The sequence below is a fragment of the Sphaerodactylus townsendi genome, linkage group LG12 (genome assembly GCF_021028975.2).
Source record: "Sphaerodactylus townsendi isolate TG3544 linkage group LG12, MPM_Stown_v2.3, whole genome shotgun sequence".
NCBI classification, from domain to species: Eukaryota; Metazoa; Chordata; class Lepidosauria; order Squamata; family Sphaerodactylidae; genus Sphaerodactylus; species Sphaerodactylus townsendi.
In genome coordinates, this window is record NC_059436.1 from 30820692 (window position 1) to 30848414 (window position 27723).

The following is a 27723-nucleotide window of genomic DNA, read 5'->3' on the forward strand; positions in this document are numbered from 1 at the left end:
TGGGAAAGCAAGTGGAGTATATATACCTGTTGGAGTGTCCAGGGTGGGTGAAAAAACATTGTCTGTGAGTAACAAAGAAGACAACCAGGTCAATAGTTGAGGGCATCTGAATAGAAGTATGAGTAACAATGAAGTCTATAGCATGGGAGTAACAATTGAGATAGCAAGGTCACTGGTGGGAGCATCTGAATAGAAGTATCCTGGCCTTTGTTTCTTTTGTCTATAGCCATCCTATGTTTGTGTGGAGCTGGTTAGACACTGTCTTGACTCTAATATTTTTCAACACTGGCAGCCAATTCTCAGTTACTTAAATGGATAAGGATGGGGTTTTGGATATTGGCTGGGTTTTTCAACAGTTGCTAAATTTCAATGATTTTATGTCTGTAGCATTTTTATCTTGCTTTATTTGGCAAGCCACCTTGAGCAGAGGTGGTGTTATAATTGGTTTTTTAAATAAATAGATAGACAAAGGGTGACTCCAACTGGGCAGGGCTTGAGAGTGTGTGAGTCTTGGTCCGGAGCCTGATACACCTCAGCTCAGCTCTCAGGCAAGGGCATACCTTAAACCTGGGAGGGTCGGAGGAGGAATGGAATTCAGAAGTTGGGCACATACCTTCCATGCCAGCCCCGCTGTGCCTCATGTTCATGGTCCAGTCTGCTCTTCTGTGCCTTTTCCACCCTGTGGGATGCCCCAGCAGTTTCTCCTCCAACGGTTATTTTTAGCAGTTGCAGCCCGTGTTGTGTTTCTTTATACAAGGGACAGAGCTATTGTTACCGGCTCCTGTGTGCTGCCCAAGGGGCTGAGTGATTGGGCAGCTGCAGGCACAGCTGAGAAGCTGGCTTTGTAGCTGAGCCGCAGGGCCACCAGGGGACAGGAAAACATTCAGGAGATTTAGGGAAATATGGGCACACTCTCCCCCTTGATTGCTCCCAGCCCCGAGGGGACATTCCAGCCAAGGGCATAGGGAAAGTCATCCCTTTTTCTGGGCTCATGTAGCAGGCTCAGCCTGGAGACTTGGCTTGCCTGCACTGACTCTTCTGGACAAGAAAGAAATGGGTGTCATTGCAGATGTAGCATGGGAAAGGCGGTGTGGTGGCAGAGGTCAAGGGCTTTCTTGGCAGGGAAGAGCAAACAAGAGGGGCTTTGCATAAGCTTGCCAACCTCTAGGTGGGTCCTGGAGTTCTCCCGGAATTACAAATGACCTCCATTTCCCCTGGAGAAAATTGTTATTTTGGCTCTCTGGGCCATTATACCCGGCCCTCCCCATGCTCTGCCCCCAAATATCCGAGAATCCCCCAAGGTGACTGGATAGTGCTGGAATGCTGGAGAGATAAAGTTGCAAAGGAAGGTTGCCATCTCTGGGTTGGGGAATACCTGGAGATTTTGGGGTGGGGTAGAGTTTGGGGAGAGGAGAGGAGGAACCTAAGTAGGATATAATTGATTCCGTCCTCCAAAGTGGCTATTTTCTCCAGGTGATCTCATCTCTGTTCCCTGAGATATCTCCAGCTACCACCTGGAGGTTGGCAGCCCTACTGTTAAGTTAGGACTGCCTGGTGGGGCCCAAGATTGTTTTTGTGGCTTTGAATAGCCATCCTTCCAAGCCCATGGCAGGCTCTCCACAGGCTGACCAAGGAGGTGCTGGGTTTGTTCTGTGTATGTTGGTAGCCTAAGAGGGGCAGGGGCAGGGAAACAGGTCTGGGGCTTGTCACAGACGGGTTGGAAGTGAATGAGGAGACAAGAGCAGCCGTTTGGGCTGGAAGGTGGCATCTCAGCCAGAGACCTTCTCCCTTGCTCTTCATTCCACTCTAATGTGTTTCACTTTGTCCCCTTCCAGGGCTGAAATCTGGAATTTTTATCCAAACAAGTTCATACAGAGGGATGACATGAAGCGCTTTCATATCCTAAACACTTTATTTAACCTGACAGGTATGTGCAAAAGGGACCTGTGGGGTAGGGAGCATTTCTTGGTGTGAGCAAAGTCTAAGCAGCCTGGACACTCCCGGGCACCCCAAATGTGGGTTCCTGTGAGCATCTCTGAGCAAGTGTGTCCTCAGCTACAGAAACCTTCCCTGCACTTGGTACGGTGCTTCTTCCCATGGAGCTCCTTGCAGAAAAGAAACTCCAGTCAGAGCACAAAACATAAACTGGCAAAGATCCAGATGCTCACAGGGAACCTCGTTGCTGTTCCTTAGGGGCAAACAGCTAGTTCAAAACAGGAGACTGCTACAGTCAGAAAAGCATTAGCTGAAAGAAAGGAAGTTTTTTGGGGAGGAATGCCTTACATTTTTTAATACCCTCTTTACCTGAGCATGCTAACAAAATCAAATAACTCAAATAGTTACAGACAACACAAGTAACAATGCTAGCATAATACCTGAAAGAAGTCACAATCTGATGCAAGAATAGCTGTTTGCTTGGGTTCCTCTGTCTGCTGTTGATAGAGGCTGTTCTCCAAAGCTGGCCCTGCTCAATGGAACCCTTCTGCCCCCAGCATCGTTTCAGTCCTCCATGTCTGCTTGTCAGCACTAATTGCAGGTTGCTTTTTGTATGTGGTTACAACTCAGTGAACAAGCTGGACCCCCTGTTGCTGTCTTCCCTTCCTTCACCCTACCCCCGCCACCCTGAAATGTAATTTAATCTGAGAAACCTGTTTCCAATATTAGGCCTCAGTGTTAGAGCATAGGAAAGAAGAGCAATGGAGCGGTTGCTCAGGAGCATGGGCAGAGTGCATTGTTTCATTACCACCCACCCCACCATCTCTGAGATTCCGCCTAGATCAGGGGTAGGGAACCCGCGGCTCTCCAGATGTTCAGGAACCAATTGGCCATGCTGACAGAGGCTGATGGGAATTGTAGTTCCTGAACATCTGGAGAGCCGCAGGTTCCCTACCCCTGGCCTAGATGGAACAAGAGCATTTTTGACTGTTAAATAGCAGCTTTGGGAAGGGCATTCAGACTGAGGTGGAATTTGCAAAGGAGGGAGACCGATCTTTTCCCATGTGCCCTTTTACTTATCTCAAACAATGCCCCCCTCCTGGCTACCACTGCCCTGGGACAAATATCCAGGCAATTCCTCTAATCTAATTGGTCCTGAGTGGAAGGAAAGGGGATTCCAAACCACAGGTGGCAAGCTAGATCACTTCCTTGCTTTTTAATTCATGACTTCAGGGGTGTATTCTTTGGGTTTGCTCTCAATGACCTCTCCTTCCTTGTCTCTCTACAGAGACCTACCTCTTCGCCTGCCTGGTGGATTTCTTTACCAGCTGCTCCCGATATGTGAAGTGAGTATTCTGAGTTTTGCTGTGAATTGGGCAGAGAACCTCACTTGGGAAAGAAAATCCATTATGTTTTCAAAATTTGATTGTTCTGGTCACGGGAGAGGAAGAACACGAGGGCTCAGCCTCCAGTCACTGGAAATTTGATTCAGCCAGAGTCTGGAATTTCACGAGGTTCATGCATTTTCAGGAGTCCTTTCACAACCTGAGGGTCTGGAAACTTGCTTATTTTTAAATGAAAACTTGGATTCTACAGAAGCTGGATTTGGTAGCTGTTACCATTTCCTTCGCCACACAAATCTTCTAAAACATTTCCAGTCTCTCCCTTCACAACAACCATGCCTGCACTCACCCCCTCAAAACGAATCCTTGCTGTCATCATGTGATCTCCCCCTTTTTTTGTTCTGTGTTGAATCGATGCTTGAACGCTTCAGAACCTCATGCTGCATTCTATACTCCTCACACACTCAATGCATTGATGACTAGCCCCCCCAAATAAAAGAACAAACAAATGCTGCAAATAAACAGGTGACGGGAACTGAGTTATCTTAGTTTCAACCAGAAAATCGTTTTAAAAGGGGGTTCGTTTAAAACGTTTTGAGGCTGGAAATAAAATGTTTTGGGGTAAAAACAATGCAGAATTCCATTGAGGAAATGTTTTATTTCCTGCCTCAAAACACTTTAAAAGGTTTGTGCCTTCTGTGCTTTTCCTGCTCTCCTGTGGAATCTCAATGAGGGTGCTGATCTGTTCCTGGTTTTATTCTAGCTGCGACACAGGCTACAAACATGGCAACCTCTTCATGTCATTCCGGAGCATGTTCCAAGATGTGCGCGAAGCCATGGACTACGTCCATCTCTCAGTGAGTGGGTGCATGCTGGGGAGGTAGTCAGGGATGTCTGGTATGGAGTTATGATGAACTGCTGTCTACTTTGGGTCACGTAATCATATTTCCATGTCCTAATGTTGAGTACTGATAATAAAATTGCCAGTGATGCTTTTATATGCGATGCAGCCCACAATGGGAACACACTTGTTCTGGTTGTCCCCAAAGAGATTTCCAAGCACTGCAGAGAGCAACTCAAATAATCAGGAGGTCAGATCCCTTTTCCTGTGAGGCTTTTTTGAGGTATTTCAGTCTACACCAAAAAAGACCAAGCAGGACTGGAAAAGGGGGCATTTATTCATGTGCTGAATTTATTTAAAATCTTTCACCCTAATCCTTCCCGCTAACTAAGACGTGCCCGAAGTGGCTAACAAAACCAGCTGAAAGGAGTAAAATGGCACAGGATACAGCGGTTAATAAAATACTGATGAAAAAACTGAAAAACAAAGCTGAAAGAACTTCCTAAAGCCATTTTCTCCTCCCTATTCAAAAGCCAAGTTAGACAAAACTAGTTTCAGTTGCTGTTTGAAAGAAAGGGAGGTGAGGGCCAGGCACTTATAGCCCTCTTTTTCTCCGCAATGTTAGCTCCTCAAAGCTAAGAACATCATCCTCCCCCCTTCCCTTTTTTTCTAACAACAACCCTGTATGTTAGGATAAACGGGTCGCCCAGTGAACTTCCTTGGCAGAGTGGGGATTTGAACCGGTGCTTTCCAAATCCTAGTCCAGTGATGGCGAACCTTTTCGAGACCGAGTGCCCAAATTGCAACCCGAAACCCACTTATTTATCGCAAAGTGCCAACACGGCAATTTAACCTGAATACTGAGGTTTTAGTTTAGAAAAAACGGTTGGTTCCAAGGCGTCCGTTACTCGGGAGTAAGCTTGGTGGTAGTTGGTGACTTTGCTTTGAAGCAACTGTGCAACTCTTCCAATGGGTGAATCATGACCCTAGGAGGGTTTACTCAGAAGCAAGCCCCATTGCCAGCAACTGAGCTTACTCCCAGGTAAAGGATCACGCTTTAGTTCTTCACATGAAAATCAGTGGGGTTTAACATCGCTTAACAGGGTTACCTACACTGCTTCCCCAAAATTAGGTTTAAGGTTTAATACTAATAATCGAGCCCATTGGCCCAGGCCAGCCTAGATGTGTGTGGGGGGGGCACTCTGTGTGTGCCCACAGAGAGGGCTCTGAGTGCCACCTCTGGCAACCATGCCATAGGTTCGCCACCACTGTCCTAGTCCAACGCACTAACCACTACGCTTAGGGAGGGTAGTCCAAAATTTGATGCTGGTGCAAATGCTGCATATGAAATGACAGAAGGAATCTTTTCTCAGTACTAGGAATGGACCACTCAGTGCAATGAGTTTGGAAAAAGATGTGGAGATGGCCCCCAACTCAGATGTCTTTTCCAAAGGACAGATGTGTTTCAGGGGAACACAAGACCTATCAGTGGCCATAACCCACTGCTGCTGAACATTTCTTCAAGTTTGGTAGCAATCTGCTTCTGTCTACAACCTGAAGCTTTTAGCAGGCTACTGAGGACTAGAAAGTCCTTCACTAGATGGATCCAGGGTCTGATCCAGCGGGACAACTCTCACCTTATGTTCATGGGCCTTCCTTGCTTATCTTTGTGTGTCTGCCTTGAAACAGAGCATGTTACTATCCTGTTGCATGCCTGGTGCAGTGTTTGATGGTGTCCTAGGGGGAAGTGTCCTGGAAGTAGCTAGCCTCTGGTTGTGGCAAGAAAGTTCCCTGATTTTGGAGAGAACCAGTGATTGTCCTATGCGTGGTATAGTGGTTAAGAGCAGCGGACTTTAATCTGGAGAATCAGGTTCGATTCCGTCTCCTCTGCTTGTAGCCTGCTGGATGACCTTGGGCTAGGCACCGTTCTCTCAGCATGCTCTCAGTCCTACCAGCCTCACAAGGTGCCTTTGTAGGGAGGGAAAGCGAAGGCTGCTTAGAGACTTCCTAAAGTTAAAGAAGAGTGGGGTATAAAAAACCTTTCTTCTTGTTCCCACAGGGCTGCCTCAAGGAAAAGACACTGGAGAACCTGGAGAAGTATGTGGTGAAAGATGTAAGTCTTACTTGGGCCACAAGTTGAGGAACTGCATCGATGCAGGACACTTCCCCAGTCTATCCCAGCTGCCTGAATAGGAGACATGTGACTCTTTTCCCTTCCTGCCTGTGCCTCTGAGGGTGACATTCTCTCCTCAGTGTATTGTTATTGTGTTGGCCTTGAACAACGTTGCCCCAGGGAGTTGTGAGGAATGCTCTGAGCCTTCTGCTTAAAGATAAAGGCTGGACAGGCTTGATTGTACCCCTTCTTTTTCATCTGCGCAAGTTAAGCCAATATACCCCTTGGTTTGATTTAGAGCAGTGGTCTTTAATGTATAGATCGGGAACCACAGATCCCTTCCTACTGGGACATAATCCCTATAGGACTGCCTTTTTAAAGGACCTACTGCATTGAGAGCAAGGGTACCATCCCATGCTTCTTGCTTCCCTCTGGCCCTTTCCGCACAGGCCAACAAACACGAGTTAAGGGTGGGATAAAACCCGAGTTGGGGGGAATTTTGCATGGATCCTGCTCCTAAAGTGAGTCTGCTCTGTGTTTTTCCCCCAACTCGGGTTTTTCAAGAATCGCGTTATTTGCGATTATTTTGTTTTAATGCGCCTCGCAGCACGTGATCCAACAAGAGTGCAGTCCCCGGCTCCCATCTTCGGAGCCATGCAGGGACAAAGGGCCATTTCATGGCACTGGGGGTCAGTTGTGCCTTCTACCAAAGCCATGCTTTGGAGGAAGGCAAGGACCTCCCCCCGCCCCCCCAAAAACCTACACCTCCGTGCGAAGGCACGTGCCCCATTCCAATGGCTGGGGCAGCCAACCATGTGAACGGGCCAGGGCGAGGACAGATTCGTGTAACCTGCCTTTCACGCGTGTTTATTGGCACGTGTGGAAAGGGCCCCAGTGTGCATGCTAGAAAGAACAGCAAGACAGCAATGTGAGGTCATGCTGTGGTGGACTGCTTCACGGCTGCTGCTCTTGGGCTGTTGCTCGGAATGGGACACCTTCTAGTGCTTGGCTTGTTCAGATGCGAAGGATACCTCATTCTTTTCACATAGAAATTTCACCCTCTGTGCTCTCTTGTGCATAAACCCAGGACCAATGAATGTGGGACCCATGCAAGCATATAACAGGTGTGAGGAAGTCGAGGTGAGGGCAAAGTTGTGACCTCACTGCAGAAACGGCCAAGACTGTGGGCAGCAGACCACAGAGCTGGGGACAGGAAACACAAGCCACTGGCCTAAATGCCCCAGGGTGCAAAATTGAGCTTGTTCTCCTTGTGGTTATGTCTGCACTGTTCCCACAAGCTGCACCATGGCTGTCTGTGCAATTCCATGTGTTTCGATAGGTTTTGCCCGAGAAAATGGGAAAAGCAACTGCAGGGCTTCCAGGTCCTGTGCTTGGCATCCGAAGCCACTGCATGTCTTGTGAAGCCTCCCAAAACGTGAGACTAGCTGAATAGGATGAGACTAGTTCTGGTGTCCCTCACGCTCTGGCTGTTGTTGGTAGAAGAGTGTTAAGCACCCTCGGCTCCTTGTTCTCATCCTCCTTGTTCTTTCATGTAGCCTCGTGTTCCCCTCCTGCTGAGCCGCATGAAGGAAGTGGGGAAGGTGTTCCTTGCCACCAACAGTGACTACAACTACACAGACGTAAGTTGGCTGCATGCCTGCATCCCAGGAAGGTGATATGTGTGTGTATCTGACTGCTCCTCCTCTTCACTTGTGGGTTAGATCTCTTTGGGAGATCCTTTCCCAGATGGTCACCATCGGGCATTCTTTCCTTGTCTGTGCTCCACTCTCCTTCAAGGGCACCTCATATGGGAACAGCCCTCTTCTCTTCCCATTAAGACAATGCACAACACCCCTCTGCGCACAGTTTCCTGAGAGTGCAGCACATCCACTCTTCCTGTTTTGGATCTTTCTCAGTGGCTATATTAATATTATAGGAGACATGTAGCAGCCTCACTGGCTGGCAGGAGTGGGGTAGAGGTGCATGATGATGACATCACATCTTGCCTTGGCTGTGCTGGACAGGATAAGACTGAGAGGCCCAAGGGACTTGGGACAGGGGCAGCTGGGTAAATAGAAGAGAAGAAGAAGAGCTTTGGATTTATACCCCACCTTTCTCTCCTGTAAGGAGACTCAAGGTGGCTTACAAACTCCTTTCCCTTCCACTCCCCACAACACACCTTGTGGGGTAGGTTGGGCTGAGAGAGTTCCAAAGAACTGTGACTAGCCCAAGGTCAACCAGCAGGAATGTAGGAGTGCGGAAACACATCTGGTTCACCAGATAAGCCTCTGCCACTCATATGGAGGAGTGGGGAATCAAACCAAATTAGAATCCGCCTGCTCTTTGCCACTACACCATGCTGGCTAGAATCATAGAGTGGGGACGTTACTTCCATCATCTTGCACATGAGCTCCACAAGTTCATAAGGAGATTGCAAATGCTCACGCCACACTGGGCTTCTCTCTTTGCAGGCAATAATGACATATCTGTTTGACTTCAGTGAAGATGATACGGTGAGTCATGGTTTTACCCCGGAAGAAGCTCAGGGGAGAGGCATTTGCCATGCAGGCGGTTTTTTTGGTGTGGGTATAATGTGAGACTTGCTGGGCAGATCAACCCTTTGTAAAGGACCAGGCATCCCTTGAGGACTGTGGCAGGGCAGCTGTGGGATCAAAGCGATGCTGGTTTGGAGCTCCAGGCAAGGAGGTGTTTCCTGGTAATAGCAGACTGGGCTAGCTGCACAACCAGGGTGGGAGCCATCTGCTGGCAGCGCCCTCCTGTCTTATTCCTGGAGATGAAGACACGAGCCCTGCTCGGATGACTGACGGGGCTGCAGTGGCACTTTTGGGACAGTTCTTGAGGGTGGAAGTCCAGAGTCCCAGCTCATGGGATCACCGAGTGGTGCCAGGAAGGGTGGTTCTAATGGGAAAAAAAATCTCCATTTTAAGCACACCTTGTAAAATCCTTCTCTGGCTTCCCTCACCTTGCAGGAGGAACCTCAGCCCCGTCCTTGGCGTTCTTACTTTGATCTGATTGTCGTCGACACGCGTAAACCGCTCTTCTTTGCTGAGGGGACCGTCCTGCGACAGGTCAACACGGTAAATGCCGCTTAGGCCCTGCACGTGCAGGGATGGCGAAGGAGGAGGGGCAGATGAAGTACAATCCTACTTTGGAATGGGTGACTCTAACTCCTAGCCAACTCCTAGCCAATAACATCTCGGGTGGTCAGGTTGGCCAAGGTCTCTGGATACACTGGGGAAACCTTTCTGGGTGGGCAGAACAAGTGGGTAGAGGAGATTCCTTCGGTTGGCCGTTGCAATGCTGTCTTTTAGTAAGAGCCAGTTTAACTGCAGTCTGTCTGCTCCCCTATTGCCATTTTGAGTTTTGCCTGTTCTCAGTGTTCGCTGATTATCTATATATATTTGTGGTTGAAGGGTACTGTGATGGGTCCAGAGAGAGGCAGCTAACACAAGCCCCTTGTGGTGTCTGGATCTCTGATGGTGGATATCCTTGGCTCACTTTTTTGGCCTTGTATCCAACCATGGAGCTGTCTTCCAAGGGCTTTGGGCGTGTCTGTCTTTGGAAGAGAGGTTGCTAACTTCCACTGATTCTTCTCTTTGCAAAAAAATTCAGGGGAGGCTGTAATGGGAGGAGGGAGTGAGAAAGTCTTGTTCCGTGAGGCATGCTCAAGCGGCATTGGATGCAAACTATTGTTCTTCCATTGCAAGCCAGCAGCAGCTAAACCCCTGAACTTTCACTCTTGAGGCTTTGTTCTTTCAGAGAGTAGATGCTAGACAAGGCTTCAAAAGCAGGAAAGGGAACTGATGGCCGCCCTTTGGGAAGCTATCTCATTTCACTTATTTGTTTAATTCAAAACTTATTTATTTAATTCACATTCCCAACTTTCCATTTTTCAGTCTTCAAGGTAGCTTACTTCTTCCAGATAAGCTGTTCATCTAAGAATCAAAGTAAGCACCCAGTATAAGAGAGAGGCTGCAACAAAGAACATTGGGGAAATCCAGGGAAAAAGCACAGTGAATAGTCATGGCCACAGGAAATAATGACCTACAAACTGATAGTGTCGGAGCTGGAAGGAGGCAAACTGGAAAGGGCAGTTTGCCAGTCTGGAGTGTGTGATGCTGCCAGATAATATTGCAGAATGGCCTCCATGCCAGCAGGAGGCTCACTTCCTCCCCATGCAAATCTCTATCATGAAATGCTGGAGGGAGAGCCCTGGATTCCCCTTACTTTAAGAGCAGAGGCGTACCTAAACAAAATGGCGCCTGGGGCAAGAACTGAAATGGCATTCCCTAGGTCTCCCCAAATTTGCTCTCTCCCCCAAAATTGTGCCCCTACCTCCTTGCGCCCGGCCTCTCCTGTGGCACAGCGCCTGACGGGCCCGAAGCCAGACGAGCGTGGCCCCGGCACAGAGGGAGCCGCTGGGAGCCACCCCGCAGGAGAGGCCAGGCGCAAGGACCCAGCTGGTGCCCGGCACTCCCCCCCCAATGACTAGAGGGCATGCACGTAGGGACATGTCCTCGTGGGCGGTACGCCTGTGTGCCAGAACCAACAGCTGCTTTGGAGTCCCATTCCACTTCCTTAGCCAGTTCTTTACCCAGAATTCACTACTTCTTTTTTTGTGCAGGACACAGGGAAGCTGCGGATTGGCACCTACACAGGTCCCCTTCAACACTGTGCTGTTTACTCTGGAGGTAAAGTCACCCCTTCTGATACCTGACACTTATTTGGACAATGTGCCTGTCCTTCATGTTACCGAGATCTGTCACCCCCTTTCAACGAGCCAACCGTAGGCTTGATGGGAAGAGTGGAGGTGGAACCTTGGTTAAGAGTCCCTAACCTCGGTCTTCCCACCCTAGGCTCCTCAGACATGGTGTGTGATCTCTTGGGAGTGAAGGGCAAGGACATCCTCTACATCGGTGACCACATATTTGGAGACATCCTCAAGTCCAAGAAGAGGCAGGGCTGGCGCACCTTTCTGGTAGTGCCCGAACTGGCCAAGGAGCTGCAAGTGTGGACAGAGAAAAGTGGTAAGGATTAGAAACGTTCTGGTGGATGGAGATGGGCAGTCTCTTACCAGGGATAAAATGAAGCCAGGTCACAAGGGGATGAAGGTGGCCAGGGCTCTCTACCTCACTTAGAGTGAAATGGGCATCCCCTTCCCTGGCTCAGCTGCTGTCGAGGACTTAGCCTTCTTTCTTCTGTTCACAGAACTCTTTGAGGAACTGCGGAGTCTGGATGTGTTCCTGGCTGAGCTTTACCAGTAAGTGAGATGTTGTATGGCACAGGTGTCAAACGTGCGCCCCTCGAGATGTTATGGACTACAGTTCCCATCATCATGCTGGCAGGGGGTGATGGGAACTGTAGTCCATAACATCTGGAGGAGCGCACGTTTGACACCTATGTTGTATGGAGTGGAGGCATCAGGGATGATTTTGCACTAAGTGGGCTAGAGGCTGGTCTTGCAGAAGTGGCACCTTGTTACTTACAGCACCTGTTTTCTTGCAAAATATATCCCCCACAATGCCTATGTACTGAAACAGCCAGCCCCCTTTTTCAGGGAGTAATCAAAACAATTTTGAGCATATTGATGGGAGTTACAGTGAAAGGTTATAAACATGTGTTTTCTGTTTACTTCAGCAGAAACCATTTATTTGCAGCGTTTCTGCTTTCAGGTGGTTAGAATAAAAATCACGTCCCCTTTTTTCTTCTTTTTCCTGGGAGGATTTCCAGTCTAGATATTAGGATCCACTGGAAGACAGTCTGGGACTATGGCTTTCCCCCCTTCAGAAGCAGCAGTGGCATAGGAGGTTAAGAGCTTGTGTATCTAATCTGGAGGAACTGGGTTTGATTCCCAGCTCTGCCGCCTGCGCTGTGGAGGCTTATCTGGGGAATTCAGATTAGCCTGTGCATTCCCACACACGCCAGCTGGGTGACCTTGGGCTAGTCACAACTTCTCGGAGCTCTCTCAGCCCCACCTACCTCACAGGGTGTTTGTTGTGAGGGGGGAAGGGCAAGGAGATTGTCAGCCCCTTTGAGTCTCCTACAGGAGCGAAAGGGGGGATATAAATTCAAACTCTTCCTCTACTACTTCTTCCTCCTAAACTTGGCTTCCCCATGGAAAATGCCTGTTCCATGAGGCATGTGGAAAGAGCAGCACGTGACCGTCTGTCACCTTCATAGACTTGCTGGAGGGAGAAAGCGATACCTTCCAAGTGGCCACTTCCCTCATCGGGGCACAAGGGTGGAAGCCTGGTGGGACCATGGGCAGGGGATATGAGCTTCCGAGAGTACTCAGCACCCACAGATGGTCTTGTTTCCTCCCAGGCACTTGGACAGTGGAAGCAGCGAGCGCCCAGACATCAGCTCCATCAAGAAGCGCATTCAGGTAGGGCGCTGCTCTAGAAACAGAGCTTGCTCAGGGCTCAAATCTGCCAACCCTCGGGTGGGACACCCTTTGGAGGCTGACCTACTTATCGCACCTCCTTTTGCAGAAAGTCACTCACGAGATGGACATGTGCTACGGGAAGATGGGCAGCCTGTTCCGCTGTGGCTCCCGCCAGACTCTGTTTGCCAACCAGCTGATGCGCTACGCTGACCTCTACGCCGCCTCCTTCATTAACTTCCTGTATTACCCTTTCAGCTATCTCTTCCGGGCACCACCCACACTGGTACATTGGGGCAGATTAACGGCAGGGTGGCGGTGGTTGGATTCTGGATAGATTAGTGGGGAGCTTCATCTAGGTTGTTCCAACTGGGGAAAAAAGAAGGACCACAGTAGTCTGTTGGAAGATCTAGCTTCTCCCATGAAGGACGCTGCTACTTCCTTCTCTCCAGTTAGGGATAGAAGGAACGATCTATTTCTGGCAGGCTTTTGAGGGCCACCTCTGCAAGGATGGAGAGGTGGAACAATCCTACCAGTGATGTTTCCACTGACATCTTTCCCCACCAGATGCCCCATGAATCAACTGTGGAGCACGTGCGTGTGGAGTTCAGTGAGACAGGCTTGCCCCCAGGGCATCGGATGCACCCTCTTGGCTTCTACAAGCAACAGGTGAGTAGTAGACGGCATCCAGAGTCTTGTGTCCTTCGCCCCATCCATAGTTTGCCACCTTGTTTCCTTTCATCACAAACACTTCCATCCGGTTAGACTGGGCTCTGGGCCTTGTGGGAGGCCATCCAGTGATATCAGAAGGACTGTTCCTCCCCATGTCCCCAGGCATCAAGTTCAGTCTTATGGTTGCCACTCGCAAGTTGGCATCTGCTGGACCCCTTCCTCCCACGTTGCAGTACGGGCTTCCTGAAGAGAAGGGGGGTTCTCTTCTGGAATAGAGACTCCATAGAGTATCAATGAGGTGTGAATGTGCTGTTTTCTGGGAGAAGCAAAAACAGCTCGTGGGTCCCAGGAAATATAGAATGCAGTGGCTGTTTTCCTGTATACTCAGGTATGGGCTTGGTGGAGAACTGAGTCACTGGTAGGTAGAGTATTGCTTTGATGTATAAACAAGTGCCCGCCCCCCTACTCCCCAATAGAAAGCCCGCTTCTTGCATTCACCAGTCCCGTAGGCAGGAAGGGCGCAGAATTCTCTGTGCTTCCTGTCTTCTACAGAAGCTCCAAAACATTTTCCAGGACGCCAACCACGACGAGGACTACGACGACTGAATCCCTCCAATCTATGCCGAAGGCAATCCAGATGCGACAGATGAGTCTTGCTCAGCTGAAGCTGATGACAGGATGGGAAGGGGGAGAAAGAGGGGCTTCTAAAACAGAAATAGATGATGGTATTCCCCAAGCCAACGCTAGAAAGACCTAACCTACGAAGCGACTGATTCTGAAAGGGAGGCCAAGGCTGCACACTGGTCCTTGTGCAATAGCCCAGTGAGTTGCAAGAAGCCGCTGTAGGAGGCTGACTGCATCCCTGCCCCATTGGACACTTCATCCAACAAGAGCTCTGCCCTCAAGAATCAAGACCGTCAGCCCCTCCCAGCTGATTCTGTCTGAAAATGCTGCCTCTTATTTCCACATTATCAGAGCCTCTGCACGGCTGTCTCAGATTGGTTCAACAACCAAAAGCAACGTGGGCCTGTTCTCCCTACCTGTGAGGCATGAAGACCTGACCTTTTGAGGAGGGCAGCGCATGAGGCCTCCCGTCTCCTGCCTGCTCTCACTGTGCACACCTTTGTTGTGCGTTGGAGAAGCAAAGAAGAAAGCCAGTCTGCTTCCTGAGTGGACACCCTCGCTCTGGGGAGAAACCTCTCCCTCTGGCACCTGCAGAAGACGCCCCGCACCTCCAAGCCCTTCCAGGCAGACTGAGGCTTCACCCCCTGGGAATTGTGACAGGATGTGATTGGGACTGAAACAACTAGCCCTGGAGCTGCAGGAACATCCCAGGCACAGCCAACTGGGTCTGTGGTGGTCCAGTCACCCTCACAGAGCACAGCCAGTGGCTCTATTGACATGTTTTGGGCATCAGTGTTCAAGCCAGCTCTGCTGTTGAGCTCAGCAGGAATTTCACATTCTGTTTGTCATGCAGGAACAGTAGCCACCTCTCTGTCTCCAGGCATCTGCCCACTTCCTTACATTAGTCCACAGGAAGACCACAAAAGAGAAGCAGAAAACAATTTCTAGACCAGGAGGATGAGGAACACCCACCTTTGTTTGCTAGGGAGGGCACAGTCATCAGAAACAGTCTGAAAAGAGCACAGCTCAAGGCCAAGAGAGTCCCTTGAGTGAAGCCGGATTTTCCTGCAGCCTTATCCCCTACCATTCAGATGCCCTCATGTAACAAGCCAGTCTGGCCCTAATGTTAGATGAATCTGGATTTGAGAAGGTTTAAACGAACAGCAGTTTGAGCTGTGTCCCGGGAGCCCTGTCCGGAGGGAGCTGAGAGAAAAGTACAGATTGTACACACTCTTAAATGATGGGGGTAGCAGAGAAACCCATCCCACTGCAGAATGCAAGAGGCCCTTCTCCTTTTTGTGCTCACAGAGGAGCACAAGACAGTGTCGGCACAAGGCACGAAAGACTCAGCAGCGCCTTCACTGGAGACTGACAGGCTTTGCTTTCGTTCCTCTGCGAATCTGGTTCCTAGAAAGAAATCTTGCTGTGGAACAAGGGCGCTATTCCCTCCCCCCGAACTCCCCAGTGCCAGATGTGCACAGTTTTATTCCAACAAAAATAAAGATACCTATATTGTGAAAGTTATAATTATTTTATGAGGGTTTGTTTATGTTTCCAATGTATTTGCACAGCTGTAAGAGGAAAGAGGGACAGTCAACACCATGTGCCGGGTTTTTAGAAACACAGAACCGAGGGCCTGGGAAGGAGGTTAGGGGAAATTTTGACTTCGTTGTTCTGTTGCGTAAGTATGGAGGCACGTTTAGGGCTGGGGTACAGTCATGACTTCAAGAACTCCATTTCCATGTCCTCTGGCAAAGCTTCATTTTTACGGAACACAAAGAAGCTTCCATGACCCGTGGCTGTAAGTTCATTGAGGGAAGACACTACTGTGTCGTGGTCCTTCAGCATCTGTGGGTAGCAAGCAGTAGCACCTTCAATCCGCAGGGAACGCCGCACCGGAGTCAAGAGCTTTGTCTCTGGCCCTCTCCAGTGCTCTTTTGTTCTGAAACAAACAGAAGGTTAACCTAGGCTGATTACGAGCGAGGCATCTGTTGCACGAAGGGGGCAAATGTGCATTGCCGCAAGATTCCTTGTACAGACGTATTTCTTCAAGCCCCGCTTTCTCTTTCTGTTCTTCCTGCGGCAAGCGAGACCACTTCTAGCAAGAATTTGATTTTGGTTTACAGATAGAGTTGCCGGTGAGCACAGCTTTGCCCTGGACCTCCGCCCACAGCCAGCCTGCCTAGTCTCACCCCATCGCACTCCCTCGTGCTGATTTGCATGCTCCCCCCTCCGTTTTTCTAAATCCTTGTATCAACACATTGATAGGAACAACCCAACACAAGCAGGGTCTCTTTCTGGCTCCACCCCACCTCCCAAGCTTCGCTTCTTCCTTGTCAGATGATTCTTTCAGACAAGCTTCTGTTTTAATGACAAGCCTCTCTCTGGCTTTTGCAAAGGAACAACACAAGTAGGGTCTCTTTTTGTCTTCACCTCACCTCCCTGATGATTGGGAGGGATTTTTGCAATTTTATTTCAAACAAGACTATATTTTAAAACTATTTTCCTGGCTGCAGCAGCCAGAGAGAGAGAAAGAGAGAGAGAGAGTAGAGGGGAAGGGAGGAGGATCTCTAGCACATGGTCACCTTTTTCAGCAGCAGCTCCAGGAAATGGCTTTCCCTTTTTTGGGAAAAATGGCTTTCCCAGGAAATGGCTTTCCCTTTTTGGGGGGGTTATGGAGGGAAAGGGGATAAAATATCAATATACTTGCTATCACAGGTATATTGATGTAAATGCAATTGAAAAGGCTTTACACAAAATCTTGCAATTTTGGATGTGATGAGATCTGTGCCTTTAAGAGGAGTTGATGGACGGAGTTAAGAGAATCAAGAAAAGCTGCAGAAACCCATTGAGAGCTAGCTTTGGGGCAGGCAGAGAATGGCTCTTTGCATGTAAACAGAAAAACACAAGGATACCCCTCTGCAAGCCTACTGCCTGCTGAAGGGCCCCTAGGGAAGCCATAATCGACTGCTCTTTAACAATTGTTTCACTCTCCCACCAAATAGTTACTGCTTGCTTCCCAAAGTGAACCTCTTGTGGGCCATAGGGACCAGCAACAAAGTACTTCGGAGTTCAGGGTTGTGTACCACAAAATCTTTGCCACCCCCTCCCTTCACTTTTGCAGATTGGGGGGGCATTATTGAAATGGAGCACATTTGCATTGCGTTCATTCCACTTCTGGCTGGTCACACAGCGTTTTGGTAAGCTTGGGACCAGGGAAAGACGGGCCCTGGCAGTAGAAGAAACATTTGCAGGCGCCAACTGAAGCCGGGGCCTGCGAGTGACCCACTTTTCTGCTCATGAAGTTATTTGTCCCTGCTTAAAGCCACTCGGCAGCTGTCACCACTCAGGAATGGTGTCAACAAGAAAGCTGGCGCAATTCCAGTCAAGCCACAGTTCCTCTGCTAGTTACCAGAAGAACTTGGCCTGTGGGGAAAGGACAGCTGGCCTTCCGAGCTCAAGAACATTAGATCAGAAGAGGAGGGAGGGGGCAGAGAGAGGCCGGGACCATTACCTGTGCAGTGGGACCACTTGTAGCTTGATGCCCGAGGCTGGCTTGCAAGCCTGGCATTGCAAAGTTCTCTGGGGGCTCATTTCAACCTGGTCCATGTCAGGGAGAAGACTGGCTTGAGTGGGGATCACTGCAGGGATACAAAAGATGAAAGCAGCAAGGGAGATATTGCTGGTGTTGAAAGACTCTGCTGTTTGGGCAGAGATGAACCTAAGGCATGGTCAGTTTTTGCCTAAAGTAGTCAAAACATTCCTAAGCTGAAAGAGAAATTGCAGCGATGGTATTTAGAAACAGGGTCCACACTAATGTCTGTATATCCCTGCAAATTACAGCTCACCTTGAGAGCTTCCATTGTGGGGCAAACTTATTCTGGATGTTTGATGGGAACCAACCTTGCCCCCAAGAGATGCTTGCTGATTCAAAGCTCTGACTTGAAAGTTGCCCCTTGCTTGCCCCAGTTGGAGCACTGAACCTGTGGTTTGACATATTGTTGTCACCTCTGCTGTTGCCTACAGTCAACCAGGATGCATTCCCACAAAGAAATACATGAAGAAGAGGAGTTTGGATTCATATCCCCCCTTTCTCTCCTATAGGAGACTCAAAGGAATTTACAATCTCCTTTCCCTTCCCCCTCACAACAAGCACCCTGTGAGGTGGGTGGGGCTGAGAGAGCTCAAAAGAACTGTGACTAGGCCAAGGTCACCCAGCTGGCGTGTGTGGGAGTGCACAGGCTAATCTGAATTCCCCAGATAAGCCTCCGCAGCTCAGGCGGCAGAGCGGGGAATCAAACCTGGTTCCTCCAGATTAGAATGCACCTGCTCTTAACCACCACGTCACTGCTGCTCACAGTATATGAAGTATAGCAGCAAGCTCCTGATGGAGGAGAGGAGACTGAGCCTGGGTGATGGCACTTCTTTTAGAGTAAATGGCACTCATTGTAGTGGGAGAAGGGGAAGCAGAGGCATCTTCCTGGAGATGATTGGCTGACAGGCTCCCACTTCCTGGTCAATATGGGAGCAAAAAGCATCCCCCCCCACTTTCCTTCTAAATCCTAAAGCTGTAACAGTCCCATCAAGAGGCCCACACTTGCATTCAGAGATGTAACAGCCGATATTACTAAGAGCCATCTGCCAAGCTCCAGTCTCCTTTTCCAAATGCGCAACATGGACTTCTTACAGTGGTGGGTCCTGGGAGGGGACTCTGAAGGAGAGAAGAGATTGCCCTTTTCTCCTGTATCCTTGCTTGGGTGGCAGGTATAGGCTCCCAGGTGAAACCCTAGTTGCCACTGAGCCCAAAACCTGGGGCAGAATGTGGGCGGCCAGTTGACTTAATCTAACAGTTATCCCCTTCCAGAGTGAAAAGCAGGTCTCCCAAGTGGCGATGCACACGATTCTGGCCTTAGTTGTTCATAAGAGCTTTTTCACGAAGTGCAGGAACCACTTCCGCCTCTTCCATATTTCTTACCCTGGCCTGTTGTGTCTGGATTCTTCAAAAGCTCAGCAACAACCTCCTTCAATTTGTGCAGTGGCTACAAAACGAAAAGCAGCTATTGAACAATCACAGTGCAATTGGCACACAACATCTCACATGCAAGGCAGGGGTCCTTCAGAGCACTGAACGTTCTTCATATAGAGGGCGGGAGTATCTCCAAAGGGCCCCTGGCTCAGTAGGGAAGGTCTCTAGGCCAAACAGGAATGAAGCTGGGGATTAAATCCTCTGCATTCCTGGCTGCTTTGCAAGAGAGGTCATCATGCATATCCATATTGCTCAGTTGATCCAGGCATGTTTATGATCTATGCAAATAGGCTCTGTTTTGACAATTTTAAGCAAAATTGCTCAACTGACTGGACACTTATTTCCAAAGAAACGGGGAAGAAACCAAAGGAAGCATCCAGTTTGTTATGAGCTACATTCCGAGCCCTTGAAAACCACGCTTTAAACAATCCAATTCTTTCCAACAGCTTCTCATAGTATGTGTAGCTATTCACCCACCCACCCAGTGAGCCATTTTCCAAACACTTCTAATAAACAGCCAGGACTAGAAATAGAATTTCCACAGCTCGGTTTCTATCAAGGATCGGGGAGGGGCACTGCATGCTGCAGGCCAATATCAACCCCCCTCCATGTTCCATCCCCTGCTTGGTCATAGAAAATCCTTGCTTGCCCATGCCTCTCTTGAAGCCTTTACCAGAAGAGCTCTGTTCACTCTCCAGCTTCCTATGCCATCCTAAGATCAGTGGAATGGGGGCTTGCTGACACAGGGCCCTACCACCAGTTGTGTTTCAGGGTCTCGCTCAAGCCACCAACCCCCCTGTACTCAAGAAGTCAGATTTCCCCACACAAGCCTCCTCCTTTGCAAGGATCTTTGATTTAGAAACGTGGCCTGCATTAGCTCTTTTTGGCGTTGCACCACCCGATTCTCATTACTGGCAGCTAGACCCACCCCCTCCTTCCCCACCCCATTCAGCTTGCACAATATACCTATGAGGCCTAGAAAAGGTCCTTTTCTAAACAGAGAAAACAGATCTTGCAAGCTGTTCCGGTTAATCCAAACAAAGCTTTCACTCGGGATGGAGAGCTAGCTGTTGCACCCTGGGCATAATAAGCCTAAAACAAGTTGCTGGTGGCTAATGGAAAGCTACTCACGGCAGCCCCGGCACGGACCGCTGCTTCGTACAGCCCGACTATGTCAGCCGCGCTGTGTCTGGCCAGCAGTTTTGCTTTGCAGATCCAGAACTGGGCAAACTTCTCTGCCTCTGGGATCTGGGAAAGCATGGCTAGGATCTCCTCTGAAGCAAATCCCTGCAAGAGAACAGAGACGATTCAGATCAGCACAGTTCAGAAGAGGGAGGCCGACAGGAGCAGCGAAACACCCTGGCTGTGAATACAAACTTTGGCCTGCCCTTGGTCATCGGTCATTGAATATCGAATCAGTGTGCCAACAAAACAATGGATATATGATGGAACAACAAGCAATATGTAGCACACTAGAGCTGTTTGATTGGCTTAACAAATGTATTTTTAACTTGTAAGAAAAAGTAGGAAAGAATAGACAACATGGAAGACTATGCCAATATCCTCGAAGATTGCATGAATTGTTTTATTTATTGCTTGTTGTTCTGTCACATATCCATCGGTCATTGAAGACATTGTGGCTGATGTTATACTTGTAGGGCGGCAGTTCTCTAATGGTGGGGAAAAGCCCAGTTTAGAGCAGGTCTGAACAAGTTTGCACACAGCCCTGTGTTTGTATTTAGAACTGGTGAACTGTTTTGAGAGGAGCACCGTGGCACAGAGTGGTAAGATGCAGTACTGCAGTCAAAGCTCTGCTCACGAACTGAATTGGATCCCAAAAGAAATTGGTTTCGGACAGCCTTCCAGCCTTCTGAGGGGGGTAAAATGAGTACCTGTTTCCTGGCGGTAAAGTGTAGATGACTGGGGAAGGCAATGAAAAACCACCTGTAAACAAATTATGCCTAGAAAACATTGTGATATGAGTTGGCAATGACCTGGTGCTTGCACAGAGGACTACCTTAACTTTTAAAAACTGTTTTTAACCATACCTGTAAATGCACCAGGTGGTCATTTATATCCAGAACTGAAGCTTGCATAATGCACCTACAGCATCTGGGAAATACCCCTTTACAAAACAGGACTTGCAAATTGGTCCAGAAGCAAGGATGGCTTGCCCAGCTGCAATTCAAATGGCAGAAGAGCAATGTGTTCATGGACCTCCGTTAACTTTCGAGGGTTTTTGCAAAAACTGCAACCTTTTCCTTTTCTTTGCAGAGGTATACTGAAGCTACTTGCTGTATATTCTGGGTATCTGCAGGCAACCCTTGTGAGAGGTGAGGCCACAGGATAGCATGACGGAGTTTTCAAGTTACAAAACTGTCAGGCTGACAGGATGCAGCCCCAGAAATACTATAAGCTTTTGACAGTACCAAAGAAACAGGAGCAATACAATATTGTGTTCTCCTGACCCGATCATCCACTTCACATCTTTCTCTGCCTACAGTTGAAGTCCTACTTGCTATGGAAGACAGGTGAGAGTTGGAAGAGTTCAGGCCAAGCAAAGACATAGTTGGGCCGCCTTCGCTGCTTTGTCACTTGTAGACAAGTAAGTAACATCCCCACCTGACATCCATGCAGCTTCCAATATGCCAGAGGAAGATCTAAAGCCCACCTCATCAGCAAGCCTCAGGCACTTTGTCAGTGTACTTGAGATCTTCTCTCTCAAGCTGTTCTCCAATCGCTCCTCCTCTTCCCCCAGGCCACTCCAGAAGGACTGGTTCAGGGTCTCCCTTTTCTTCCGTGGCTTTGCAGCAGGCAGTTTCATTGATGGCCGCTTGTAGGATTTCCCTTGAGATTTTAGCCACTGTTCTAGCAGCTTCCTAGTGAAATGCAAGCAGACTTTATTAGGCTACTCAGTTAATTAAGTTTATTAGACTTTATTAGGCTACTAAGCAGTGGCGTAGTGGTTAAGAGCAGGTGCACTCTAGAGAACCGGGGTTGATTCCCCGCTCTGCCACTTGAGCTGTGGAGGCTTATCTGGGGAGCTAGGTTACCCTGTGCACTCCAACACACACCAGCCTGGTGACCTTGGGCAAGTCACAGCTCTTCGAGCTCTCTCAGTCCCACCTACCATACAGGGTGTTTGTTGTTGGGGGCAGGCGGGAGGGAGGGAGGGGGTAGGGAAAGGAGATTGTAAATCCCTTTGAGTCTTCTTACAGGAGAGAAAAGGGGGGCTATAAGTCCAAACTCTTCTTCTGCATACTTAAGAGCTATTGGAGCGGGGTGGTTGCTGTGAGAAAAAAATGAGGGTGTGTGCATCAAACTGCTGTTAGGTGACTTCATGGTCATTAATGCTACTGATGAGGATTCCAAACATTTGAATGGCAAGGAAAGTCATGGCCACAGCTGCCCACCTGGAGGGCATTTCCGGTCTCAGCACATTTTCTCAGCTCATCATTCATCAGTGGTGTAACTGCCAGAGGGACATGGGGGGGGCAATTGACCCTGGGCACCACCCATTAGATCACCGGGTGTGTGTGTGTGTGTGCCCAGATCTTCGATCTCTGAAGATGCCAGCCACAGACGCAGGCAAAAAGTCAGGAAAGAATGTTACTGGAACACGGCCACACAACCCGGAAAACCCACAACACCCTAGTGGTTCCGGCCGTGAAAGCCTTCGACAAGATAATAAAATTGGTAATTTGATTGTGATTTCATTCAGCAAGTAACTTTAATAAGAAGAGAAGTGATGTGGAGCTTGCTTTTACAAATAGGAAACTGAAAAGGAGAAGGCTGTCTGGCAGCACAATATAACAAATAGGGGTAGAGGGGATCTCTTTTGCGTGTCATAATGCACAGCAGAGGCACTCATGTTTCTGCCTTGCCATGTACAGCTCATGTGCATCCCACAAGAGAGACGCTATAAATCCTTTTTATCAAACAAGAATATGGAGGCACAAATAGCTATTCCTTCATCTATTTTGCTGTCATCTAATCTGATGAATGTGAACCTTCCTCAAACAAAACTCAGAGATCCATGTCTAACAGGGCCACCTTCAGGACAAGGGTCTGATGCAGGTGCATTGTGTGATCGACCTCCCAAGAAAAAGCAGATGCAGACATATGTTCTCATCAGTTACCTACCACAGTCTAACATCAGATGATCTCTAGTAAAGCCCCAGGACTAGAGTGGTGAATGCAAACACGTTTGGGGGCAAACTTGCCTGCGATCCTGTGTACATGGGGTTTTGGGCTCTTGACCCATTCCCATCCCCAGCTGCCTTGACTTGCTTTCCCCACATCTTGGAGCGTCAGTGGTTTTACTTGCTCTGCAATCCGAAGAGATGGCAGGCCTGGGTTTCAAGTTGGGAGTCCTGGGTGTTGGCTGGAGCTTCTTACTGTTCTGGTTCCTTCTTGCTGGGCTTCCACACTTGCTGGTCTCCTCCCATGCAGCCAAAGAGAGAGTCCGTTTTCCTCTTAATTCTGTTGCTGAGGGGTTTGCTTTGGCATGAGAACTGCTTGGACGCCTTCTCACATGCTGAGTCTTCTCACATGCTGGCGGCTTCTCACATGCCCACTGGTCCTTTGATTGTCCCCTCTGAAGAGTATGTGGGGTTCTACATGTCCTCGACTGTGCCGCATTCTCTGTTCTTTGCTCAGACATACATTGCTTTGTTGCTCTGGGATTTAGATCCTGGCTTTTAATTTCTGCCCTCCAAGGAGTAGATGACTGGCTAACCTTCAATAAAGTCTGTACCCCTGACACTCCAAGGACTCGTTTCTGAAGATCAGCCCCTTTGAGATTAGCTGAAGGCCTTCTGGGGTTACTCTGTACCTTTGACTTAACAACCTGATAAGAACGTGCTTGCTTTTTCCCAGGCACGCTGCCTCGTGAATCAAAGCCCACAACTGGCTTGCTGTTCACTGTTTGGGACCCAGATAGGAGGTCAGGGCTCAGAGGAGCGTTGGCCTCCAAGTTCTCTTTATTCGCTTTTTCTTGCAAATTCTCCACAGGGTTGTCCGGGTGCATGAAACTTTTTGCAGTCTGCAAGTGTGGTTGAGTCTGTGGTTTGGTGACTGGCTCCAACTTTTTAGATTTTCTTGCTTGGCATAAACTATGCCTGGAGGAGGCTGTTGTGATACTCCGTTTCCCAAAGAGATTTTCAGCAGAGGCCTTTGAGGGAAGGGGACAGAGTGGATCCTTTCTTAGCAGCTGTGAAGGTACATTCTGGGACTTCTGAGAGACAGAAGCACCAGACGATCTGCTCTGCCGAACCCGGCCAGCAAGGACTGAATATTTTGCCTCCCTCTTCTGTTCACTTTCTGTTTTCTTTAGGATTTCTTTTTTACATCTGGCAGTCTGAAAACAGAAAAGGTGTATATGCCAGGAGTTTAAAAAACCCTCAAAAATAGACAGGAATGCTTAGACAACACATGCAACTAAGAAGTCTGTTTTTAAAAGCCACCCCCTCCCCCCATTTCACTCTTAATGTCCCATGAGCATTTGATGTGGAGGAATCCCAAACTCCAAGTACTAGAATATTCTTATCTACTTACAGGATCTGATTTGGAAGGAACCAGGTTCTGCTGATTATTCCTGTCCTTTAAGTATGGTCTGTTCAACACGTGGAAAAAGATGTTTTGAAAAGTCATTTTATGAAAATTTATTTCAAACATATCATACACATGACTCAGGCTGCAAATGTACACATTCTCATTTGGGTGTAGGTCTCTACTAAACCTGGGGAGAACTTACTCTCTTTTTTTCATTTTCTCAACATACACAGGAACAAAAAAAAAGATATAAACACTTTCACACCACAACCACATCAATACAAAACAAGAACATGAAATACAAAAAATTAAAATAACAAAATAGTGACTTCCTGCTATCTACTGAGTGCTAATCTATTCCAGGTTCATTCATCTATATCAGTTACATATTTTATCATTTCTAGTATTCTATTTCAGTCTGCTGATTTATATTAAATCTCAAATCCTGCAATTATTTCTCTTCTACCATGTTTTTTCAATATGTAATCTGTAAAAGGTTTCCAGTTTTCTACAAACTCCTCTGAATTACTGTCCTTTAATAAGGTTGTATTCATGCATACAACTGGGCAACCTAGGAGTCACCTGGGCCATGCAACTAACCAGGTCAGAATTTTTGAGGAAGAGCTGAAATTGGTGTCTCGGCCTCAGTAGGTAAGAGGAGCTCCCAGCCACTGCTGCAATCTGGACATCCAGGAGTAGGACAAGTCACTGCAAACTTGTGTCTTCACAGGGAATGCAATCCCATTCACTACAGGCATGTACTATTTTCAGGATTTGTTAACATACCAGCTCACAGCTGCCTTATCCAGGGCAGGGGAGTAGGGAGACAAACCTATAGTTGCCAGCTTCCATTTGCACATTTCACTCACTCACTTGGAACTGGGTCGCTTTAGCTTTCCTTTGGCTGCTAAATATTCTTGCAGTTTCCTCCACCTCTCCTCTGCAAGAAATTCAAAGAGCATTAAGGTCACTAGCAAGTCACACAAACAGCTGACATGGAGAGGCAATTCTGGAACCTGTTTTGTGGGAACCTGGCCAGCGAACAGAGAGTCACCGAGATCTCCAGCATCTTATGCCAGATTTGGTCACAAAGCCAATACTCTCACAAGCTCGCTGCAAGACCAATAAAACTGATGGCAAGGATGCAGGCACTCCGTGTGTTCTAACTCACTTCATCAGGCTCATGAAACAGGCATCGGCAGCACAACTACCGTCACACTGCCTCCATTATGGATATTGCTCATCAAGTTTGCTTCAAATCCCATTGCAAAACTCTTTAAACAAGATGACTTGCTGAATTCTATTATTGTGGTTGGATGCTAACATTCAGTGCTTACTTTTCTTTTCAGTCCATAAATACATCAATTATAACTCAGCATGCCAAATTTGGCACACTTATCACATTTAAAAGGATAAATTCTTTGTCTTCTATCATAAGGTTTGCAGACATGCCCAATACTTTAGGAAGTGTTGCAAACCGCTCTACTCTGTGCTATTGCTGCACACATATCTTTAATTTTTGGGTGGGGAAATGGGGGGAAGAACCAGAAGCTGAAGGGGAAAACAAATTCTGTAGCAAACAAAAGGATTATTCTGTGTATTATTTGGACAGGAACTCTCTCAATGAGTCACAATAGATAAAATAATGTATTATTAATAATAATAAGGTATTAAATACACTATGGCATACTAATTGTTGCTAAAACCATTTAAATTTAGACAAAAACATTCTTGAAAATTTATTTTTCAGTGTAAAAACTTTAAAAAATCCTCCCAAGCTCATATTATACATTTCGATTGCAAAAACCCCCTTGCTTAAAATAATATTCATTCTAAAAAATAAAATGTTTAATCCAAGATTTTTTTCTTTGTGCTTCCTCCCCTATTTAAGAAGCCTTTAGGAAAAACTCAGTTTCCTTCCATCCCCCCCCCCCCCGCCCCCCTGTCACATCTAGAAACAAGAAGTTGACAAGGCAGAAGAGTTCATTGGTAGGGCTTTACATGCGACCATTTAAACTGGGTTGCTACAGTACTGGGCAGTGATGTGTCGTGGGTACCTGGAACGTCAGGGGCCTGAATGGGTGTTTGGTGTACTAAGCACAGCTGGCTGGCACGGGTAACCGCCAGCTTAAAGGAAAGGCTGTGCAAGTGGGGTGTCCTCCCTCGCGGGGAGCGCCTCCTAAGCTGTTATCCATCTCTCCTATTCCTTCCCGGGCGCTGTCTTGTTCCTGGAGACTCCCAGTGTCCGGGGAGGGAGTTGGCAGGCACCTAAACCACAGGGGGAGGCCGTGGTGAAGCTGCCACTCTCCCCTCGACCGTTCCTGGTAGGCGCCGCGGCAGCTGGACGAGCTGGCCCGGGCCGGGGCTGCGTGGTGGGTGTGCCCGTCCAGCCAGGCGTCCTCCCTGCCTCGTCCCGGCTCCTCGGGGCGCTGGCTGCCCCAGCCCCAGGTCGGACAGCAAGCATCCTATTTAACTCAGATATCAGGCCACCACTGGATAGGGTACTTTACCCAAGCAGCAGCCTTTGCAGGCTCCCTGTGCCCTTGGGGTCGCCCATGCCATCAAAGCGCCACACTGACAGCTCGCGTTTCCGGTCAGCATCATGTAGGAACAGCTTCACAGCCAGAGGGCCCCCCTCTCTCTTTGAAACAGTGATTCCTGTGTTATCTCTGAAACGTCATGTCGTTAAATTGCAACCATGATTGAATCTCTCTGCGATCCCTATTAATCTGCATGTTTATTATGCCGATATTAGTCTGCACTACTGCTTATTATGCCAACAAAACGTTTTGATTTTTGATTTGAGGCGGCCCCTCGCTCACTCCACCCTCTGCTGATCTGCCCTCCTTGGGCTGCCACCGCTGCTAGAGCTCCGTGACAGACAGTAGTCTACCTGTAAGTTCTTTCTCCCTGGCTGCGGTGGGGGCCGAGTGGGGAACGGGGTGTCAGTGGCCAGCTACCTCCAGACGCATCCAGATGGGAACTGGCGGGCAGCACTCTGCAAACGCTCGAAAGACCTCTCTCCTCCTTGGCACTGGTGTCAAGAGCCATTATCAGAGGTGTTTTGTGAGCAGAGGTGGCTTCTGCTTACCTTGAGCAGCGGCCGCAGCCCCCTTCCGCGGAGGCGGCTTCATGGCAACGTCAAGATCGGTGGAAGATCAGGCGACCTCCGCCTGCCCGGTTTGCTCTGTTCAAACGGACCAATGGGACGAG

At 48.5% G+C, this 27723-nt stretch overlaps 2 protein-coding genes across 2 annotated transcripts in view; one reads left to right on the forward strand and one right to left on the reverse strand.

The window, feature by feature from the left end:
* The window catches only part of LOC125441689 (cytosolic purine 5'-nucleotidase-like), a 33845-nt gene extending 18390 nt beyond the window's left edge, over nucleotides 1-15455 (forward strand). Inside the window, 14 exon segments of the mRNA XM_048512482.1 lie at nucleotides 1836-1927; nucleotides 3224-3281; nucleotides 4042-4135; nucleotides 6179-6232; nucleotides 7789-7872; nucleotides 8704-8745; nucleotides 9223-9330; nucleotides 10878-10944; nucleotides 11110-11280; nucleotides 11462-11513; nucleotides 12578-12638; nucleotides 12745-12921; nucleotides 13203-13304; nucleotides 13860-15455. Of these exon segments, the coding sequence (XP_048368439.1) occupies nucleotides 1836-1927; nucleotides 3224-3281; nucleotides 4042-4135; nucleotides 6179-6232; nucleotides 7789-7872; nucleotides 8704-8745; nucleotides 9223-9330; nucleotides 10878-10944; nucleotides 11110-11280; nucleotides 11462-11513; nucleotides 12578-12638; nucleotides 12745-12921; nucleotides 13203-13304; nucleotides 13860-13913 (1216 nt within the window). The 3' untranslated portion in view covers nucleotides 13914-15455.
* Nucleotides 15447-27709, reverse strand: CKAP2L (cytoskeleton associated protein 2 like). Its single transcript, XM_048512481.1, has 9 exons — nucleotides 27602-27709; nucleotides 25384-25450; nucleotides 24514-24571; nucleotides 23181-24316; nucleotides 21629-21836; nucleotides 20089-20244; nucleotides 18907-18970; nucleotides 17446-17572; nucleotides 15447-15873 (listed from the first exon to the last, which is right to left on the reverse strand). Exons 1-9 carry the CDS (start codon nucleotides 27642-27644, stop codon nucleotides 15648-15650), a joined length of 2085 nt encoding a protein of 694 aa, XP_048368438.1. The 5' UTR covers nucleotides 27645-27709; the 3' UTR covers nucleotides 15447-15647.
* Nucleotides 27710-27723: the final 14 nt, after the last annotated feature.

Coding starts and splice junctions, on each gene's coding strand:
- CKAP2L (XM_048512481.1), bottom strand. CDS start 27,644: ATGAAGCCGCCTCCGCGGAAGGGGGCTGCGGCCGCTGCTCAAG. Junction 18,971..20,088: donor CGGTCCGTGCCGGGGCTGCC/GTGAGTAGCTTT, acceptor TTCGTTTTGTAG/CCACTGCACAAATTGAAGGA. Junction 15,874..17,445: donor CAAGTGGTCCCACTGCACAG/GTAATGGTCCCG, acceptor TGTTTGTTTCAG/AACAAAAGAGCACTGGAGAG.